The sequence below is a fragment of the Grammomys surdaster genome, unplaced genomic scaffold (assembly GCF_004785775.1).
Source record: "Grammomys surdaster isolate TR1022 unplaced genomic scaffold, NIH_TR_1.0 63, whole genome shotgun sequence".
Taxonomy (NCBI): Eukaryota; Metazoa; Chordata; class Mammalia; order Rodentia; family Muridae; genus Grammomys; species Grammomys surdaster.
This window is the reverse complement of record NW_021604565.1, coordinates 28,736,304-28,758,207: the sequence shown is the minus strand read 5'-3', so window position 1 is coordinate 28,758,207 and position 21,904 is coordinate 28,736,304. Positions and strand designations below refer to the sequence as shown.

General features: G+C 43.7%; 1 protein-coding gene across 1 annotated transcript in view; it reads left to right on the top strand.

The window, feature by feature from the left end:
* Positions 1 to 13,642: 13,642 nt before the first annotated feature.
* Ext1 (exostosin glycosyltransferase 1) overlaps positions 13,643 to 21,904 on the top strand; it is a 275,239-nt gene continuing 266,977 nt past the window's right edge. Inside the window, exon 1 of the mRNA XM_028765946.1 lies at positions 13,643 to 15,426. Within this exon, the coding sequence (XP_028621779.1) occupies positions 14,465 to 15,426 (962 nt within the window). The 5' untranslated portion in view covers positions 13,643 to 14,464. The remainder of the gene's footprint in view (positions 15,427 to 21,904) is intronic.

The window sequence follows — 21,904 nt, the reverse complement described above, 5'->3', positions numbered from 1 at the left end:
CCTGCACCCTGAGCAGCTGTTGTCGGCTCTGACAAACACCCCATCTTCCAGGCATGGCATGGCCAGAATGGCAATAGTCTCTCAGGTAGCCAGTGAGACCTGGGACCAGGCCTTTGATCTGTCTCCTCTCAACCCTGCAGCTGGAGGCATGGGCCAAGCACAGCAGGCCACTTAGCAGGCACCTGGTTCAAGAATGCAGAACTGGGTGGAGAGGCCTTTTTAATTCAGGCAAGAGGAGCAAATCTGGCTTTACTTGGTGGGGCTCTTAAGACCCCTGTGGAGTTAAAACCTGCTCCCTTCCAGTATGCTTTGAAAAGCAGGGAACAAGAAAGAATCAAAATCAATCTCATTCATTCTCTCTCTCTCTCTCTCTCTCTCTCTCTCTCTCTCTCTCTGAATCTCTTTAAAGCCTTATCTCTCTGGATGCTGTGATTTTTGAGGTGAGATTTCTTTCTATCTAGAGAAGGATTGTTCAGACCCTACAGATGGGATACATAGGAAGCAGAAAGATAGGAGGGAGCTGCTCCTGTGCAGCCCAGATTCTAAGGATCAATGTGGATGATTCCTGAATTTCTGGGTTCAGTCACGTTGTTGATATTTTTTGACAAGAGCCATGGGAATGCAAATGGAGGTAGAGACAGCTAGGGTGGAGAAAGATGTGTTTATATATTGGATATGATCCAGCCAAGAACTGTGCTAATTGGCTTGCTGGTTCTGCTATTCTCTTCTTCCTTTATCGATTTATCACTTACCAGTTTATTGGTGCTTCACAGGGTGTGGTTCTTTATTGTCAGAAGCATTAAAAATTAAAAATTTTTGTATCTACTACATACCTACTCTGGTAGGCAACCTTTCTGACTAAGTGAATATATTGGATGCACATCAAAGACAAGGCACAAAAGACTAGGGTATGATCTTAGGTATTCTCTCTTACTTATTGAGAAGGGCCCTTGGATGCACATCAAAGAAAAACCACAAAAGACTAGGGAATGGTCTTAGCTATGCTCTCTTACCTATTGAGATGAGCCAGTGCAACCTGAACAGCCTTTGTCATTGAATTATCTCACAAAGAGCCAATGAGAACCTGAAGTCTACCAACAGCTAGATGTGAGAGTGAACACAGACATTAGATAATCATTAGGCAAGCCTTGGGCTTACTACCATGTTCGATATCTGTATTAGAATCTGCAAAGGACTCCATGGCATAGAACCTACTTAAATGGTGCTGGAGTTCCTGACCCACAAAACTGTAGGGCAAGGAATGTCTGTGGCTTCCAACTTCTCATTTGGATTAATTGGTTATGCACAAATATATAACTAATACGATATTGTCAAAACTGCAAGTGTGACCCTTGAATATAGACTTTACCATATTCTCCCAGATGCACCTCATGCAGGTAGACTGAGAATCACCTATATGAGTAAGTCAAGACCAAGAGCCTCAGAGCCAGACTGCCTAGGTTCAAATCCTAGCATGATTACTTCTCAGCTGTAAAGGCTTTTCGGTCTTAATGTCTCTCATTAGGTGTTACTCATAATGGTCCATAGTTTTAGGCTTGTAAAGAAGATTAATTGTGTTAATAGATTTAAAGCACTTAGCATATTGCCTGGCAACAGTAAGCACAATAAATTTAGTTATGATTCACTCAACAAACTCTAAGGCATAGACTAAGGGCACAGGCTGGAATTGCAAAGATTCACAATGCAACCCACCTCCCTTGGCACCAATGTCCTATTAGGGAGACACATGAAAGAATAAAGAGGAGTAAAGTTTGGAGTCCTAGGATCAGCATGGCATCTACACACAGCAGAGTGGAGCCCAGGCTATGTGCCGTCTAATCTGGATGTAGAGCATTTGGAATATTGAAAAAGCCTAAGTACTTGGCTGGACATGGTGGTACAAGGCTTTAATTTCAGCACTCAGGAGGCAGAGACAGGGGGATCTCTGTGTGTTTGAGGTCATCTTGATCTACACACTGAGTTCTAATCCAGCTAAGGTAACGTCATGAGACTCTAGCACAAACAAGTAAAAACACAAAAAAAGATATATTCTCGATCTCACAAACATTCCACTTCCAAACTCAATCTCTATAGCTTCTTTTTCCAATGGATAACAGATATAGTCACCAAAAACTTCCTCTGAGTAGCTATTGCCTGGCATGCAGGATCTAGGTGTCTAATTCTCAAGATAATTGCCTCTTGGTGGACTTTTCTGTTCCTGAACTATCTCGTTCATCTAGCCTAGAGAGTTGTTTTTTTTTTCTAGAAGGTTCTTCCCCTTGCAAAGTTGACTCTTCTTGTCCTCTGTACTTGTTTAAAAGCTTTATGCTTCTGTTTGAAAGACTCCGGAGATAGAGATAGCATGTCTGATCACTCAGCTTAAACAGTATGCCCATTGTTGTGCACCCTCCATATCCTGAACAGTTCTAGCATTTATCACTTACTTAATTTGTTTATTTACCTGTGGGGTAACATCTCCCTGAGAAGACTTCACATTCTCTAGGCAGTAATAAAGGTATGTTTGGCTTACCATGGTGCATACCCAGGAGAGAGAAAGTTGACATTTAACAAATATTTGTTATTGAATGGATAAGCAGGTGAATGAACATGTTTTGGATTTTTTTTATAGCCACTGCAATACTTTAACATGATTTGCTAAAACATCAATCTTAATTATGAAGGACGATAATTCAAATTCCAGGAGACACAACTGCTAAAAACCAAGAATGTGAAATCAAATCTAATTGGGGAGGGAAGGGAGAGGAGACAGCCAGTAGACTATTTGACATTCACCAAGTAGGGCCTACAAGGTGGTGGTGCTAGGTTAAATGGTCTATGTGTATAAACATGTGAAGACATGAACATTGTTCTTTTGGGGCAGCACATTGGGAAACTGTGGTTTAGAATCGCTAAATAACTTGCTTAAAGTCATAGCCAGTATTGTGCATTTGAACTGAAAAAATAAGACTCCAAAGCACTCGTGTCACCATTAACCTATGGTATGCAGCTCACGACATAAATACTAAGTTCAATCTTCTCCATTCTAGTCTCTCCAGATTTAACCTTGTTCCTGGAACAGCCTACCCAAAGGAGCCCCTTCTCCTAGCCTACTCCCTGCTCCTAGGGGCTTGGCCTCTGGGCAGTTCCCCAGGTTTTCCTAGTTCTTACTGGCATCCTGACTATCCCCAGTCCATTGTGACTCAGCCAACCCTCAGAACCATTCTCTAGGAGGGCCCCAAAACTGCCATAATAGGCTGGGACTCAGATAAGAGCATCCTTTAGTCCTGAGCAGAGAAGCTTCAGAGAACCAGACAACATGGCAAGAGTAAGAGACTTTGGAGCGATCAGTCTGAAATTTATGTCATCACTGAACCTGTCAAAGCTCAGTTTTCTATGCAGAAGAGGAAGCAGACAGATTTTGAAAGCCATAGGTGGTGGATGACTCAAGAAAACAGACTCAACAGAATTGATGCATATATGAATTCACAAACCCTGTGGCAGCACACACAAGACCTGCACAGGATCAAACCAGACTAAATCCAAGCACTTAGCAGGTGAAGTGGAAACAAAGCCCCACGCCCTAACCAAGAAACTATTTGCTGTGGATACTTGCTGGGAAAGAGCTATTAGTTTTCTCCAATGGAGAGTCATAGCAATCAGACACCAGGGCAGGCCTCATGCCCAGGAGTAGTTCACCAACAAAACAAATCCTATGTGTCTTTTGTGTTTGGGTTGTGTGTGTGTATGTTTGTGTGTGCGTGTGTGCGTGTGTGTGTGTGTGTGTGTGTATGTACCTTTTGACCTTTGTCTTGTTTTGGTAATTTTTTTTGTCTTACTGATTTTCTTTTTTTTAGTTTGTCGGTTTTCCTGTGTTTCCTGTGGTGGTTTTGTATTGTCATTGTTTTGGGGTTTTTTTGAGTGTGTGTGTGTGGGAAACAACATGAATGAAGTTAGATGTTGCAGGAGGTGGGAAGAATCTGGGAGGAGTTGAGAGAGGGAAAAGAATATGATCAACATATAGTGCATGAACATACTGTTTGAATAATTTTTTTGATAATTGTATGCTTGAATAGAGACATGCACAGTTTACAACCAGGTGACACTACACCAAGATGCATCTACCTGTGAGCACGAAGAGTCGGCTGTGGCCCAATGGTCATTTAGTCATAGTGGCCTCTTTAGCAACCCACCAGTTCCATGTTTTTGGTCGGATATGCAGGAGAGTGACCCTTCACCTCCTATTGTCACATTCTAAACAACAGGTTTGTTGGTACTTTCTCAGACACCCCTAAGGAGCTGCATTCTCTTAGTCAAAACAACACATAATTTAAAGCAATTGGCAGTTCCTGCTAGACTGCATCCCAAGATCAGCAGTCAAACCAAGGAGGGTGACAGGTCAGAGTAGAGCTCAAATGGAGCAGCTGTTGGGGGAAATGGTGAGAGCTCCTACAGGGGGGTGGGAGGTAGGGGGTTGGAGGGGGTGGGAGGGTAGGGAAGGAAGGGGAAGGTGTCCAGAGAGTATCTGCCTTGTGCTTGGAACAGGCCTTGAGTGAAGCTTCCCATTAGCAACAAGTCACCACAGGCCAAAAAGAACAAGAAAGGAACCAGACTTATCCTGTCTGCAACAGGACTGAAAGCTGCATTTTTCCCCTCAGCAAGAGGAATTACTGGGCCAGCAGCTCTGGTAAGCAACTGCAGGCTTAAATCCTCAGTAGGAGGGAACAAATAGGAATTATGCCCCTGTGAGCAATTCCCTGCTCAAGGCTTTTATTTAAAGCCAGAACGTGTATTTTTAGTGTACTTTGGTGAGCTTCAAATAATCAGATTTTTGTTGACATGAGGCCTGTGCTGAAATTTTCATACAAATACATCAAAATATATTTATGAGTTATCTTTCTATGGTTTTCCTTAGTTTCTGAGCTGCCTACACGACTACCATGTGATCTACGTTAAGAGCATGAAAAAAAATGAGTTATTTGAAGAGACAAGAGTGGATGTAGAAGCATTCGCTGAAGGTTGACACACTGGGTGGCTAGAAAGATATGTGAATTTCTAATTTGAGAAATGGTTCTGTTTGATTAGACGTCAAGTTTTCAGAATGATGGCTCACCAAGGCCAGAAGAACAGTCTCTGCCCATGCATATTTGAGTGTATTTTTTACCTATTCATAAAGATGCCAGGCATTGTGAAAATGACCCGAAGATTTGCTCTTAAGCAGGGTTTAGAGAAACAAAGGCCATGCAACCTAGGATACAGCTTTGAAGCATCCAAGGTTATTTGGTTCACTAGCTTTGTGGATGTGATGGAGGAATCACCAACTACAAGTGATTTGAATGTCTATGAATTGTACTCAGCTCACAGAGTAGATATGGATGTGGTTTAAACTTCCGGGATGGCTGGAGACGCACTTTAAGATTTTCCAGCGTCTCATACTTATCACTGTGAGCACCAATCGTTTTTTTGTACCACAGAAATATAGAAGCACGAGATGGCAAGGAAGAAATGTTTTAAGTTCTGTTAACGAGATGGCAGCATAGGAGACAATACTGGGTATAAGAAATTTAAAAGAGAGAGAGAGAGTGTGTCTTGGCAATGTTGGAAGAGAATTGCACCATGGAAAGCGGACTGGAATTGTGGGCAGTCCTGATTTCATCACATTCTACAGCTGGCATTTCAACTTCTCATTTTCTCCCAGTTACTCCATCTATAAACAGATCTATACATGTGAATAGTGCCCCACAAAAATGTAGGTTCTTCCGCTTGTAAACACTAGCACAAGTCAGTTTATCGTGATTATGTCTCTCCCTGTCTTGTTTTTGTTTTGTTTTGTTTTTAACCTGAGTTCTAGGATGGTACATACACTTTTGAAAAGGAATCCAAGCGTTTGGAGCAAGTGACACCTGCCTAGACAAGCACACAGGGTAGAACGCAGGTCTCTTCCACCAGGGGTCAGTAGAACTTCTATGAGGCTCTTAAAAGTACAACCAAGAAAAAGGGCAACTTCTTGTCACCATTTGTCCCTCAGAAAACACCCACAAGAGGCTGTTCTATCACTAGAAATGGCAGCCAGTTCCAAGTTGTCAAACACACAAAGGACACAGTGAAATATGACTTAGCCCAACTTGTCAGTTTATGGAAAAAAACCAGAGTTAGTAGGAGAGCGACTTCACTGTTTCAACTGCAGTTGGGAAAAACACCATTCAGTTACCACGATTCATTAACAGTCACTAGGTGATTAGCCACGGACAATTCTGTTTGTCATAATTTCCTTATCTTGAAAATAAGGCTTGAAGCTTCCATCTTCTTCCTGCCATTGTCCTGGTGTGAAGAATAAACACTTAAAACTTTGTATTCATTGTACAAACTTGCAAGGCAGAGGGTATAGCTAGGTAAGTAGAGTGTTTACACAGCATGCAGAAAGCTCCAAGTTAGAACCACAGTACCACCGAAATTGGGTATAGTGATGGACACCTCTAAACCCATCACTGAGGAAGTGGAGACAGAGGTATCAAATGTTCAATGTCATATTTGGCTACCTAGCATATTTGGAGGCCAGCCTATTTTCGACCCCATCAAAACAAACAAATAAGAAACCTGATTCTCAGGCTTATTAAGTAGAATAGCAGATCTCAACCTGTGGGTCATGACTCCTTGGGGCGGGGGGTGTCAAATGACCTTTTCACAGGGTTATCCTAGACCATCTGGGTATCAGATATTTACATCAAGATTCATAGCAGTAACAGAATTACAACTATGTAATGAAAATAATTTTATGCTTTGAGGTCACTACAACCTGAGGAATTTAGGCACCTCAGCAGTAGGAAAGTTGAGAACCACTGAACTAGAAGGGGCTAATGGAAATCCTATCACATCACTCCCATGCTGAAAACTTTTCTAAAGGCCTTCCCACCCAGGAAATAAAATGCCAAGGTACGCAGGATCCCTGTAACTTCTCTGCCTGGACTGCCAGCCCTGCATTCACTATTCTTCAGCTCCGGCTCTGTTTCTGTGGATATCGAAATCCAGTGGATCTCGGTGTGCTCCTAGAGTCAGGTGTCCTTAACAGCCTCTGCCCAATAGGGAAATGGTTGGGAAAGTAAATTCTAGGGCCACATTCCAAAGCATATAAAGCAGAAACTCTGGAGATGGGACTTTGTCATTTGTGTTTTAAGCAGACTACACCTTATGATAAGCAGGTCTTGTGGACATCCCACAATGTAAGGACTGTATCCTTACAACAACAGAAACAGAAGGTCAAGAACCCCTGACCCGAGACTGACTTCTTCCTTCGTAAAACAGGGTATCATTTCGTCTCCATCCTTTGCTGTCCTGTTGTGGCACTCTGGAAAACTTCCTGCCAGTGTATTGTGAATGACAAGGAGCCATAGACAGATCATGCCAGGCTCTGGCATGATTGGGACAGAGGAGCTACTCTAATAATAGTATTTGTCTAAAAAATTTGGAAATGAGTTCCTAGCAGCTCCCTCCTCCAGTCTGGATTCTGTTTCCTCATTTCTTCCAGCCCAGAAGAATAATCAATTGCTAGGAACCTTAAGAAGATCCGAAGATGGTGACTATGAAATGCTAACCCGAAGTTTAACACATACACTGCCCAATTCTCTTTGCTCTGACCTTGCCCTCTGGAAGCCAGATGAGGCCACTCACTTCTACTGCCTTCCTTTCTTTGAGTGTAGGGTTCTTCCACTCCTCTACTTGATCTACACAAGATATTGACTATTTCTGCTAGGACAAAATTGGCATGGTCCATCCTGCATCCTTCGGAACCTGTGTGCTAGGCCTTCAGAACCAACCTCCTTCAGATTCCTTCACAAGATCCTGTCAGGCAAAGGGGAAAACCTGCAACTCAGACTACTGATCCCTGGCAGGAAGTGCCTTCATCGTCCAAGATGCCCCAGGATGGTCCTAACTTGCTTGTTTTTTCCTTTCTTCTAATATCACTCAGAGTACCACAAGCAGCTCTTAACTGTTCTTGGAGCTGGAAATGCTTACTGCTTCGGATGCTGTCAGATATCCTCCACACATATCACAATGTGCTCCTGTCAAATCAATATTTTGTGTAACCTTATTAAAATTGATCATGAAGATTGTAGATCACTTGATCATTTATAAATGATTGTGTTTTAGCTTGTGTTCATATTTTGGAGTCAACTTTTGTTTTCTATAACAAATATACTTACAGATCCTAGAGAATCATTTGTGTGTATGGTTTTGTATACATTAAAAGAAAGGTGTCCTTTGCTTGCCATTCATGGTGTGGGGATAGGCCAACAAAGTCCCCCTTCTCCTTTTTTTAAAAATTGCTTATACTATCAAGAGCCATTCTAGAGTCTATAAGATATCTGAAATACATAGGTGTCAGGGTGGATGATACCCAATGTATTTAATGCTTGACAACATGATGCATTGTGCTTGCAGCCACAGTTACCCAAGACTTTGATGACCATGACACTGGCCATGTATACTGTGGATTTCAAAGGTCTTTCTTGTAAATTTGTCTTATTTGTTAATTAGTTCTTGTTTGATGCCTGAAGTAGAGTAACCCAATGAACTAAACATGATCTGTATTACATCTGTTCTCAGGTTTGCCAGTGGGAAACTGAAATGTCGAAGGTCAGCTAATCCACTCAAGATGAGACAGTCTGAACTTGGGAATCAAGATAAAAATCCATATTCTCAGGGTACTTTGTGCCATATGCTACTCAGGACCTTAGTGGTTCCTCCAAAAGAAAATTAATCAAAGCTTTGGTGATTAAGATACCTTCATAATCTATGAATGCCAGCCTTGAATAGTCTTTTATTTGACCGACAGGCAATGGGATCAAATTAAATAATCAGGTCAACAAATATTTGTTGAATAACACACACTATGGTTGTGGTAGTTATTGGTGACATAGTAGCAAACAAAACAAAAAACTCAAACTAGGTTTCTTTCCTATGGTTCATTATCTAGAAGTAACAATGAATTAATGAGTCAAAATAGAGGCTGTCAGGCCATTATCAGTGTTAAGGAGAAAACAAAAGTGAAATGAAGACATGGGAAAACAGAGAAGGTCTTGTTTTTAGTGTTATCTATAGTGAGGTGGCATCTCAGATGAGACTGGATATGAAGCACTGTTTCACGAATCAAGTTAAATATACCCATCACTTCATATTGACCTTTATTGTATATGTGGGAAAAAATAAAATCTACTGTCTTAGGTGTGCTAGGTGCTACAAGCCCATAATTCCAGCTTCTCAGGAGATTGAGGCAGGGGAATTTTGAATTCAAGGTTTACCTGGCAAACACAGAGACTTTGTATCAAAACTTAAAAAGTAAGAAGTCATTTGTCTAGCATGTTTTATGCCTTAAGTTCCCCACAACCCTCAGTTCTGAAGAGATCTATTATTTAAGCAACTTCTACATAGAGGCAGTCACCTACTTCCAATGGCTCAACTTAATGAAATTAATATATTTTTATGATGGTATGGAAGCAATACATATTTAGTATAAATCAAACTTTGAATTTTATTCTGAATTTGATCAAGACATGGTGTTCTCTTACCTTATGATGTCAAATAAAGCAGGAGTGGCCAGTAGCTGCTCATGGCTCAGGGTCACAGAAGTAAGCAAGAGATACTCCAAAGTGTTCTGTGGCTAAGCAACCCTGTTCAATAGGTAAAGGAGTGTTAAGATGAGTGTCTTGGTCTCTGATCCTATCACAAATAGAGGATGATCTCTATATAATACAGCCTATGCTATTTTCCCTCATTTTCTCTGTATTTAAGAACAGGGTCTCCTGTAGTACAGGCTGATGATGAACTCATTGTACACCAAAGGATGGCCTTGAACTAGTGATCACCCTGCCTCCATCTCTACAGGGCTGGAATTACAGATGTACACCGTCGTTTTGGATACTACGGTGTTGTTAACTATAGTCACTGTGCTGAGAGCCCAATACTTATTTAACATAGGACTGCAAGTTCATGTCTTTCACCCAGTATCTCTCCATTTCCACCTTAGTCCTGTCAAACTCTTTTCTATTCGCTCCATTTGAAAGTTCAAAAAATTTTAAGTGATTTCTTTTATTTTTTGAGAATATTATTACATAATTTCCCCCTTCCCTTTGCTCCCTTCCATACCTACTTGCTCTCTTTTAAATTCATGGCTTTTCATTAATTGTTGTTATACACATAATATGTATAATATACATATGTATACATATTTACATGCTTAAATTGAGGTTTTAATTTCTTTTGTTTTGAGGGTACAAGGAATTGAGCATTTTGCATTCTGGGCGAATGCTCTACCACTAACCTGCAGCCTGGGCTCAAGGATTTTTGATCCAACATATAGGTCAGATCATGAAGTATTTGTATTTCATTATCTATCTTATTTAATTTTGTATATTACTTACCAATTTATATATATTATTGCAAATTGAAATTTCCCTTCCTCTTATGGTTAAATGATGTTCTATTTCATATGCACATTTTTGATCCATTTATCAATGAACAAACGCTTAGGTTGTCTTCATGTCTTGACTATTGTGGATAATGTCACAATGAAAATAGGAACCCCAGCATCCCAGTGATGTAGTGATATCAGTGCCTTTGGCTTTATACCAAGTTGAGGAGTGGTATTCTTGAATTATGTGGCATCATTTCTTCTATTTTCAATGGTTTGAGGAAACCTTCAAACTGTTTACTAAAGAACACCAGCGGAAGGTAAGTTCCCTTTTCTTCACATCCCTTTCAAAACTTGCCACTTCGTGTGTTCTTGACATAGCCATTCTCATAGGTGTGAGTGGGCCTATTTTTGTGGCTTTACTCTGTATTTCCCAATGATTATTAATGTCGAGCCTTTTAAATATACCCACTGGGGTACTTGTATGTCTTCTTTGTGAAAATGTCTATTTAAATCCTTCACCCACATGTATTTATTTTTGCTACTGAGTTTAATGAAGTCCTTGTATATTTTAGATATTTACCTCCTTTTGATGTATGGTTTGAAACTCTGTTCTCCTTCCCTAGGCTGCCTTTTCATCCTGTTGATTCTTATCTTTGCTGTGCAGAATGATTTCTTAGATGAGTCAATTATTTTTGCTTTTGTTGTCTGTCCTTAAGAGACCTTTCTTCGGAATTTTAAGTCAAATTTTAGTCATTCATTCATTCATTCATTCAATTCAGTATTTGAATTCCACCTAAATCCAGGAACTGCCCCAGGCCCTAAGGATTAAAAGAGTAAAGCTGGGGACATAGCTCAGGGGTTAAGAGCAGACACTGTTCTTCAGAGGAGCCATGTTCAATACTTAGCATGTACATTGGGTGGCTTACAACCACTTACAACTCTAGCTCTTGGAGGATCAGATGCCTCTAGCATTCACAGTTACTTGCAACATACACACTTAAAAATAAATCTTAAAATACTAAGACTATTCCTCTTGGTTAAACAACAGGAAAAGAAGAAAAGATACTAAGGCTGGAGAGATGGTCCAGCAGCTAAGAGCACTTGTTGCTTTTGAAGAAGTCTAGAGTTCAATTTCCAACACCCACATGACGGCTCACACTCATCCACAACTCTGTTTCCAGGAGATCTGACATCCTATTTTGACTTCCATGAGTGTCAAGCTTATATGTGGTGCACATATCTATATTCAGGCAAAACATCAATACACATAAAATAAATGTTAAACCAAGCTATCAGTAGGTGAGCTGGTCTAGTGAAAAAATAGTGGGAGTGCTGCTCGGATAATGTCCTTGTAGAAGTTACTGTAGACCGCAACAGGGATGTCACAGTGTAGAATATGAGTTAACGACATCCATTAGAGACACACCCAATGTAGAGAAAAGTATACATTACGAACTGAGATTGGCTGACTAAATAATAAATTACTCAGAGCTCATCAATGAGAAGCTGAGAGTAAGCCGAGACCATTCCGCAAGTTCAAGGCATCAGTCAACAGCAGAAACATGAAGTGAACTTGTTTCCCCTCATCTTCAGTATTATTTTTTCTCCTTCAATGTAAACCACTACAAAATGAACGTAAAGAAGAGCTGTGAGGTGAGGGAATCCACCACAGAAGGCAAGAAAAGCAAGAGATGCTGGCAAAGCAGGATAAGAAGAGTCTCATCTTCTACAGGGTGCAGGTTGTTTGACACTCTGATCTCAACACAAAGAGCCTTGAAACCTTGAAGACTGTTCATTGCAATCCCGCTGAGAGCTGGGGACACGTGTGGCTCCAATCGCTACCTTTACCTGCACGGTTCTCATCCTCTGGGGGCCACAAAGTAAATCATGAAAACCTACCTCATCTTTGGCAGGTCCAAAAATGGGCAGAGGTTTCAGGAATGAACCACAATATCCCACCCACATCTCTTTCCTTCTTTATTCAAACAAATCTGAAACAACAAAGGTTGAAAACTTTCCACTCTGCCTTTATTATAACTGTACCATGGGTACACAGCAGGCTGGGGTTTTCAGTAGCCCGAGGGAGGTAGGGATGTGTCTGCTTCCAGCTCACTCACTCCCACAATAAACAATCACTAAACAGCTTGCTGCCCTAGGCAACTACTTGTCCAGCTTGGCCAGGCTCTGAGGCTAGGGTGGGGAAGTGTTCTAAGCCAGAATTCAGGCTGTGAGGCCAGGTAATTCTTGGGAGTCTAGCACAGCTTTGAGGTCCTGAAAGACCGCTTTTATGAGAATCATCCAATTAAGTTTATTCAGGATGACAGGGGCTTGGGGCAGGGAAGTCGACAGAAGGAAGGTCAATTCAAGGAACAACCATGGCACATTCATTGTAAATACGATTATTTTTTGCTTCAAAGGTTCCCTTCTACAGCTAAGGCAGATGAGATCTTAAAAACAGCACCCCAGGAAGAATAACAACACCGATGGGGGCAAAATGAAATGGCTTCTTTTCAGCCATTAGATTCCCTCCCGGCCCAATATCAGTGACTAGAACAGGTGGGAGGGATTCAGGAATGGAAGAGCGGGCACGCAGATCAGAAGGTGTCTTCTCACACTCAGCCACAGTTCCATCGGACTGTGACAATTCTTCCTTATTGTTGAGGATTAGGCTGTCTCCGTGAAGAAGACAGAAAAATGGGTGGGTTACACAGGGGAAAGAGAAAGACCACTTAAATGTTAAAAACAAAATCCACCAAAAACAATTGGACCTCAGCGGGTCCAAGTGTGGGAGAGAGGCATTCCAACCTGCGCTCGCTCGCTTTCCATGAAGTCCCCACCTCCCTTCCCCTCGCTTCTCCATTTTCAGGCATCCTTCTCCAGGAACCGGTGCTCTCAGCCTCCTGGTGGGGAGGCGTTCCCGGCTCGTGGAGACCCGGGGCATCCCGAGCAGCAGGCTGCCAGCCACGTCTCCACCCTTCCTCCCGCGTTTCTGGGGCCCGCCTGGTCCAGGTTGCATTCCCAGCCCGGCTTGCCCATGGCCGGCGGAGGGCGACGCCCGGCCGGCTAGCGCTCCGCCCGCCGTCCGTGCGCTCCGGGGTCCCCGTGCCCGCGCCGCGCCGCGCCGGCGCCTCTGCCGGCCGCCGGGGGTTATGAATGGGCGCAGCGGAAGCCCCGCCCCACCCGGACGTGACGCCCGGCCAATGGCAGCACGGGCTGCGTGGATGGATGAGGTCAGCGCTGTCGTGTCGGGAATGGAATGTGTAAGTGTAACATTCAGAACCGGGTAACATTCGGCGACCGAACGCGGCGGTCGGCAGTGATAGCGCGGGGCCTGCGAAGCACCGCTCGGGGCCGGCACTGCCCGCGGGGAGGACGCGCCGCCGCCGTCGCCCCGCGCCGCCTCGTGTCGCCGGCCGGGCCGCCGCGCGCCCGGGGAGCCGGCCCCGTGAGCGCAGGAGTAAACACCGGCGGAGTGTGGGAGCCGCTGCAGAAGGGAATAAAGAGACATGCAGGGATTTGTGAGGTTACGGCGCCCCAGCTGCAAGATGCACTAGCCGGCTGAAGCCGGCGAGGATTGACTTGTTGGAACCGTAGTGCTCTGCACCGGAGTGTGGATGAGTTGAAGTTGCTTTCCCCGGGCTCGTTCTCCACGCCGCCGAGAGGAATCCGAGCGGAGAGGCAGTCACTTCGTCTTGCCATTGATTGGGTATCGGGAGCTTTTTTTCTTCCCTGCTCTCTTTCTTTTCCTCCGTCTTGTTGCATGCAAGAAAATTACAGTCCGCTGTTCGCCCGCCCTGGGTGCGAGATCTTCTGCCCGGCTCTCTCCCGTGCATTGTGCAGCCCAAAGATGAAAGACCGAAGGGGAGAAAGTTAAAGAAATCGCCCACATGCGCTGGATCAGTCCACGGCTTGGGGAAAGGCATCCAGAGAAGGTGGGAGCGGAGAGTTTGAAGTCTTTACAGGCGGGAAGATGGCGGACTGGAGCTGAAAGTGTTGATTGGGAAACTTGGGTGATTCTTGTGTTTATTTACAATCCTCTTGACCCAGGCAGGACACATGCAGGCCAAAAAACGCTATTTCATCCTGCTCTCAGCTGGCTCTTGTCTCGCCCTTTTGTTTTATTTTGGAGGCGTGCAGTTTAGGGCATCGAGGAGCCACAGCCGAAGAGAAGAGCACAGTGGTCGGAATGGCTTGCACCAGCCCAGTCCGGATCATTTCTGGCCCCGCTTCCCGGACGCTCTGCGCCCCTTCTTTCCTTGGGATCAATTGGAAAACGAGGATTCCAGCGTGCACATTTCCCCCCGGCAGAAGCGAGACGCCAACTCGAGCATCTACAAAGGCAAGAAGTGCCGCATGGAGTCCTGCTTCGATTTCACCCTTTGCAAGAAAAACGGCTTCAAAGTCTACGTCTACCCGCAGCAGAAAGGGGAGAAAATCGCCGAAAGTTACCAAAACATTCTAGCGGCCATCGAGGGCTCCAGGTTCTACACCTCGGACCCCAGCCAGGCGTGCCTCTTTGTCCTGAGTCTGGATACTTTAGACAGAGACCAGTTATCACCTCAGTATGTGCACAATTTGAGATCCAAAGTGCAGAGTCTCCACTTGTGGAACAATGGTAGGAATCATTTAATTTTTAATTTATATTCTGGCACTTGGCCTGACTACACCGAGGACGTGGGGTTTGACATCGGCCAGGCGATGCTGGCCAAAGCCAGCATCAGTACTGAAAACTTCCGACCAAACTTTGATGTTTCTATTCCCCTCTTTTCTAAGGATCATCCCAGGACCGGAGGGGAGAGGGGGTTTTTGAAATTTAACACCATCCCTCCTCTCAGGAAGTACATGCTGGTATTCAAGGGGAAGAGGTACCTGACAGGGATAGGGTCAGACACCAGGAATGCCTTATATCACGTCCATAACGGGGAGGACGTCTTGCTCCTCACCACCTGCAAGCATGGCAAAGACTGGCAAAAGCACAAGGATTCTCGCTGTGACAGAGACAACACCGAGTATGAGAAGTGAGTAAGGGCTTGCCTCCCTTCGAGGCTCGGCCCTGGGCCCTGGATACCTGGGTCCAGGTGGGAGGTTGGGGCATGCGGGATGGAGACAGAAGCCCTCAGTTCTGTTGCTACCTGGGACCAAGCGGCTGGGTTCAAGTGTGGGGGCCGAGTTTGAGCTTCTCAGGTAAACTCGACTGAGTAGTACTCCAGTCAAGTTGGTGAAGGTATCTCCCCGCCACTTTGAAAACCATTCAGAATCCATGTGTCTTCCGCTCATTATGGGGCTCTGGATCCAAGTTTGGAAACCTGTGTTTCACTGAAGGGTATTAGAGAGTATTTGTGACGGTGTCTGGAGATCCGGAGAGACACAGTTCTACCCAAGTCCACAGACACTACCCCTAAGCTTTGTTTGTTTCCTCAAGAACATGGGTACCTGTTCTCTGTGTAGTTTGCTAGGTTTAAATTTGCACCTTTCCCCCTAAGCTTTAGCTTCTTGATAACTGGAATATTTTAATTTTTACCTCCCCAACTTGTGACCGTCTCTTACTCGTACAGCACTGATGTTTATTTATTAAGGGGTAGAGTGTAAGTTGGTCAGGGCCATTCATTCATTCATTCATTCATTCCTATAAGCCTTCTGTTTCTTGGAGAAACTTTAAAATCTGGGCCTCAGGCCCGTTGCAGTGAACTACCCTTACTAATTTAGATTTCCCTTTCTTCTTTGTCTTTACCTATTTGCATATAAATGTGCACTGTTACTCTTTGAATGGGCTTGAGATGCCTCCTTAGCCTCGGTGGAGAGGAGAGTTTTGTTTAGTTGCTAAGTAACTGAATTGGTTACTTTGTAGCCCCTTTCAGTCTTCCTTTTCCTTGTCTTTAACAGTCGCTGACACAGGATTTCAGGTCAAAGTTAGAATCTGCAAATCTGCTTTAAAACGAGGCTGGTCGGTCAGTTTCCTGGTAGCTGAGGTCAGTGCCCCAGACTCAACTTGTGTCTGGCTGGGAAAGAGTTAGTGAGCTCTTACAGTGCATTTCCACTTTACGCCAGTTAAAAACCAGAGCAGCCTTGTGCTACCCAGGGAAGGAAGGGGAAACCTCTCAGCTGAGTACAAGAGGAACTGGCAGAGGTTGGCAGATTGTGCAATTGATTCATGAAATGCAGAATAGGGGAAATGCTTCCAGACGCGATTGGATCAGGAAGGGGTAGGGTGGGAACAGGGCCCTAAAATGAAAGGTTTGATTATTGTTCATGGATTCCCTCAGACTCTCTGGTCTTGGTGGGAGTGATTGGAAGGGAAATTAAAGCCCTCCCAGACTTGATCATAGAGAATGAGGGAGGGAGAGGAAGGATCAAGCGTGGGGGATTCCGCTTCTGAGCCCCTTAGGACGTTCCATTTCAATCATAGGAAAAGCCTGAGGCCAGGATCAATTGTGACTCCATAGTTTCCTCTTACACACGGAAGTTCTGTGTGGATATTGAGTGTTGTTGTAACGGAGTAAAACTACTCTTTACTGTGGTCAGAAATAAACTGCTCTTTTGAAAGGACAATATACTTTGACAGATTCTGGGGGTGCTTGCGAGAAAGCAGTGCCTTCTAGGAATTTCTTTGGCTGGCTGATCTTTCAATGGCTTCTACAGCAATTTCTCCAAGCTTTAGAGAAAGATCATGATGTTCTTCCTTCTGAAAGAGTTTCTATTCCTTGTGCTCGACCTTCTTTCCCCACCCCACACAGTAAATTTTCTGTAAATTTTACATTTTCTACGGAAAGCTTACACTTTCGTTTTCTAGAGAGCAGGGATGGAGAAAGGTGTGGTTGATTGGCTTCCGCACAACTTTGTTTTGCTAATTGAATGTAATTAATTTTACACCTTTCAGTGCCTGGGCCAAGAAATCTGACACCCTCCACCTCTTCTTGATTTAAATTTAAAGACCACCTGGGTCAGGGCCACTGGATCATCTCTGTTTGGAAGTGTGGTATTCAGAAAGAAAACAAGTTTACTTTGTCTCCTGAGCAGAGTTTTCCTTGGTTTTCCATTTCTTTTTACAATCCTTCTAGCCCCGATTTTGCTTGCTCTAGGATTTGTTAGTGGTACAGAACACTCGCACTCAGCAGACCGAAACTCCTAGAATTTGTCTTGGATTGTCCGAATTGTTGCTTGCAAATATTGCTGTGTGTTTGCTTTTGACTTTGGAATATACAGGGATGAAAAAAGAATGCAGGAATCTGGAAGCAGTTGTACTTCGGAATACACCTATGCTTCACTCAAGCTCGGGGCAATGCAGGACTCCTCAGCCACACTGAGGTTAACTGCACCAGACCCTTGAAGATGAGGAGATTCTGAAGTCAGATCTGTGCAAGTTGTCCTTCCTTCCTAAAGTCATCTCTGAGTTCATTTCTACCCAGGGTTTAAGGGGTTTCCTGGGTGCACTAGTCATTCATCTGGTAATGGCTTGTAAAGACAAGATCAATTTTCATCTACTTCTCTTCTGCATTAGCAAGTAACTGTGAAAAGGTTTCAAGTTAATTTGCTACGGCAAATAACTTCATACAGGTTTGCTTGGGACACTAGATCTGATAATTAGATTGGAAATTTATAGCACCTTGGTCAAGTTAGGCTACTAGAAGAACATAAGGAGATACATCAGCTCCAAGATACCATGATGCTGTGTAATGTTGTAGGTTTCAAGAGAAGCGGTTGAGGATTCCTGTTCCACTTAAGATTTTGTGAAAAGCACGTTGATTTCACTGGGGGAGAACAACTGTGTAGGGTGAACGGGAATTATTTTTGCGCTGGAAAAAAAAAAGTTCCTATGAACTTTGACCCAGCTTTCCAATCATATTCATCATCCACTTTTTTCATAGTGCACATAATTTTTATCAGTTAATATATCTTTTGTATTTTAACTTTTTCATTTTATTTCATTTCTCATTGTCTTGCAACTAGCTCTCTAGAACAGGCTGGCCCTGAACTCAGGGATCTTCCTGCGTCTGCCTCTGGAATACTGGGATTAAAGGTGTGCCCCACCATACCTTGCTTTCAGTTACACAGCATGACCGCGGTGTAGGTGGCGCCAGCTGAACTGAGTTGCTGCTGGGATTTGGTGATCTAGAATGAGGCCTTAGAGAAATTCACTCCATTTTAATCCCCTTGGCTTCTCAGGCATCCTTACGTGATGACTGTGTCTCTTCATGAATGTCACAGGTCAGATCCCTTTGAAGGTCATTATTGGGGAAGTTCAAGTTTGACTGTCTCAAACAGATGGAAGAAAAGGTAGCCAGGGGTGGCCTGCACCTTTGCCCCTTCCAAGGAAAGCAGGGTGATTCTTTTACAGCATCTTTTCTGAGAACAGTTAAAAGACTATCAAGATCGTCAGACCCTGTTCTCTTCGCTAAAGCTGTACTCTACTGGTGTTTTAAAAAAACAGAATATTTCTTTAGTGTATGTGCGTGTCCATGTGTGTGGACATGCATGGAGGTCAGTGGACAACTTGGAGTCAGTTCTCCTCTTTCACCAAGCAGGGTCTGGGTATCAAAAGCACATCCTTAGGCCTGGAGGCAGGTGCCATCCGTTCCCCAGTGAGTCACCTCATCAGCCCCAGCCATGTTCTGTTTAAGGATGGGTGACCATTTAGCTTCTAGCACTCTCATTCTTAGGAATCGAAACGTAAGGATTGCAAGTTTTATTTAGGGAGCAGTTGGACTCTGATATGTTTTAGTAGTGGTTCCGGAATGCAGGCCTTTGGGATTTTTCATTAGTCAGCACTGCTTTTATTTCTAATTGGGAACACTTTGGAAGTGCTCAGCCTCCGGGACGTCCTGATTGGTGCTGCTGGTATTTCTACAACTTGACGACAACTTTCCAAAGGTGGCTGGTGGGCAATGAAAAAAGAGAACAAAATGCATGTCTAGTTTGTCAAATAGGCTTCAAGGACTGATGCAGCCCTTTAAAGGGACTTGCTTAGAATCTGGCATGAGATTCACAGTTCCCTTTTATTGTTAATTAAGGTGGGTGTGTCCCCACAACCGCTTAGTGAAACTGATTTTTTTTATTTACTTATTTTTTATTTTTTATTTTTAATTTTTTTTGAGCCTTTCTATTTGGCCTTAAAATTTTTAAGGAACAGATGGAATTGACCAAACATTGGATTCAGATGGTATTGCAGAGGAAGGAAACTGTGCTTAAGATAAGCCATAGTCCAAAAGGGCTTTTTCTCTCTTTTCTCCATTGTCTTCAGCTGTGTTCACAGACACTTGGTGCAAGTTCCTGACCTGGGCCTAACTCCTCGCTGAGTGTTTTCCTCCTCCGAAGGGAAAGTCAGGAACTGTGAGGTACAGCCTCCGAATGTAAAATATTAGCACCTTTCTCCCCTAAGTTGTGTGATGGCACAAAAGAGTTTCTAAAATAACCCACAGATAGGAAATAAAAATACTAGTCCTGTGCTGCGCTATGAAGTTGACAAGTGTGTCTTCTGAAAGTGAAGTTCTTGAAGTTATACATACGCCCTGCCTCCAAGTTTCCCATCTCCCTGAACCTGCTGTCTGTAAGCCTTGACTCACAAGAAATTAAGGTTGGGGGATGCTACTGTTAGTTACTTGGAGGGATATTTGCGATTTGATTGAGTCCAGAGTAGAAAATGTTTAAAGGATGCCTGTTACCTGAGACATGCGACTAAAGGGTTTTACTACACTTCATTCATGACAAGCTGCTAAGATTTGGGCAGATCCCTCTGAAAGGTAGCCACCTTTGGTTCTCTTGATACCAGTTGGGTGGCACGGAATTGAGAAATGGAGATGTCGTAGTTGGAGGTGGTTGTGGTTTGCTCCATATCCTGGAAGATCTACTGTCATAGGATTCTAAAAAACTCTGTTGGTGAGCGTCCTATCAACGGTTTGGGTGGGTAGGGCCTGGCTGCATTTCTCACGGCTACCTTGTTAGTGCATCATTGCAGTGTGTAAGCTGAAGCCAGTGGTGCTGAGGCAGCTTGTCCAAGGCTTCCCAGCTCGTAAGTGGCAGAACTTGGGCTGTAGCCCAGGCTCTCTGGCTCCCAGTTCTCTGTCTTCTCACCATAGCCTACTACTGCTTTCTGACACCCAGTCGAATCAGGTCAGACGAAGTGGTCATTGGGTTCTACAGTCTTCAGACATAAGTGTCGGAAGCCCTGTTCAATTGAATGTAATAACTAATTGTTTTTATGTAAGGTCTCTTCCACATTGGTTGGCTTTGAGCTTAGCCTCCTTCCAAACTGGAAGAATGCTTGCCACTTAACTTTCTCTTTCTTCATCTCATTAAAGCCTTTCAACAAGTGAATTCGATGTTACATCTAGTGAACTAATGATTCTGTGCCCAGGGGCTTTAGGTCTCAGAGCCTACAAACTCTGTTCTTCAAAATGTTAGTGCCCTAGAGAATAAAAAATTTGCCTTTTAGCAAGTGAGTCAGGTGTGTATATATCGAATGTTTCTTTCATTGCTTTGCAAATTTTCCAAGGGAAAGACTTTTAGCTTGCCACATATGCCAGAAGGACCTCAGTTCTGACATTTAAACATTGAACTACTTGGACAGAAGATTCATGAGCGTTTCAATCTGACCTGCATGGAAAATGCTTTTCAATATCTCCTTGTCTCTTTAAAGTGAACTTGGCCAGCATTGAAGCATCCCCTGCGTGTCTGCTTTCTGTGATTATACGTCGACCTCCTGGGATGAGTACTGGAGGGACAGGTGCCCCTTGTGGATGTATGATCCAACAGTGTAGTAAGGCTCTCTGGGAGATTTTGCTGCTTGCTAGGGTGCAGCCCAGAGGTAGAGAGCTTGGTGGGCAAGCTCATGTTTGGTAGTCCCAAGTAAACAAAAATGTTGTCTTTTTTTTTTTTTTTTTTTTTTTTTAAGTAATGCAGGTAGGGCTGTGGAGATAGTACACAAGGACCTGAGTCTGGACTGCCAGCACTCATGTGAAAAGCCAGTTATGGTAGCATGCTTATAATTTCAACACTAGGGAGTTGGAGACAGGAGGATTCTTTGAGCTTGCTGGTCACCCCATCTAGTGTAATTGGTGCGATTCTGGTTCAGAAAGTAAGGAGAAATGATTGACGAAGACACCGGATGTTGATATTGACCTCTGCCCTCCATATGCATCATACACACTTGATCTCTGTCCTCCACGAGCACTGGTATACGCTACTGCCAGACACGCGCGCGTACACCCGATCCCACCTGTCCTAAAAGCTGTATACCAGCTCCTGTGGAAAATGGAGAAGATACAGGATACAGCAGAGTGGTATTTCGTTTCATTATGAGAGCTAGGCCATGCTCAAGTTTGATTTAGCAGCCTAACTTTTATATTTGTATTGTTTTATCTCTGCATATCCTAACACTTTGTCCAGCTATGTGAATGATTTAGTCACTGGTAAATAAATCTTCATTGTTTGTCCAAGCTGCCCACGTGTTGAGGCTAGGGCTAAAGCTTGGTAAGCACAGCTCTAGACCTGCTGCAGGCT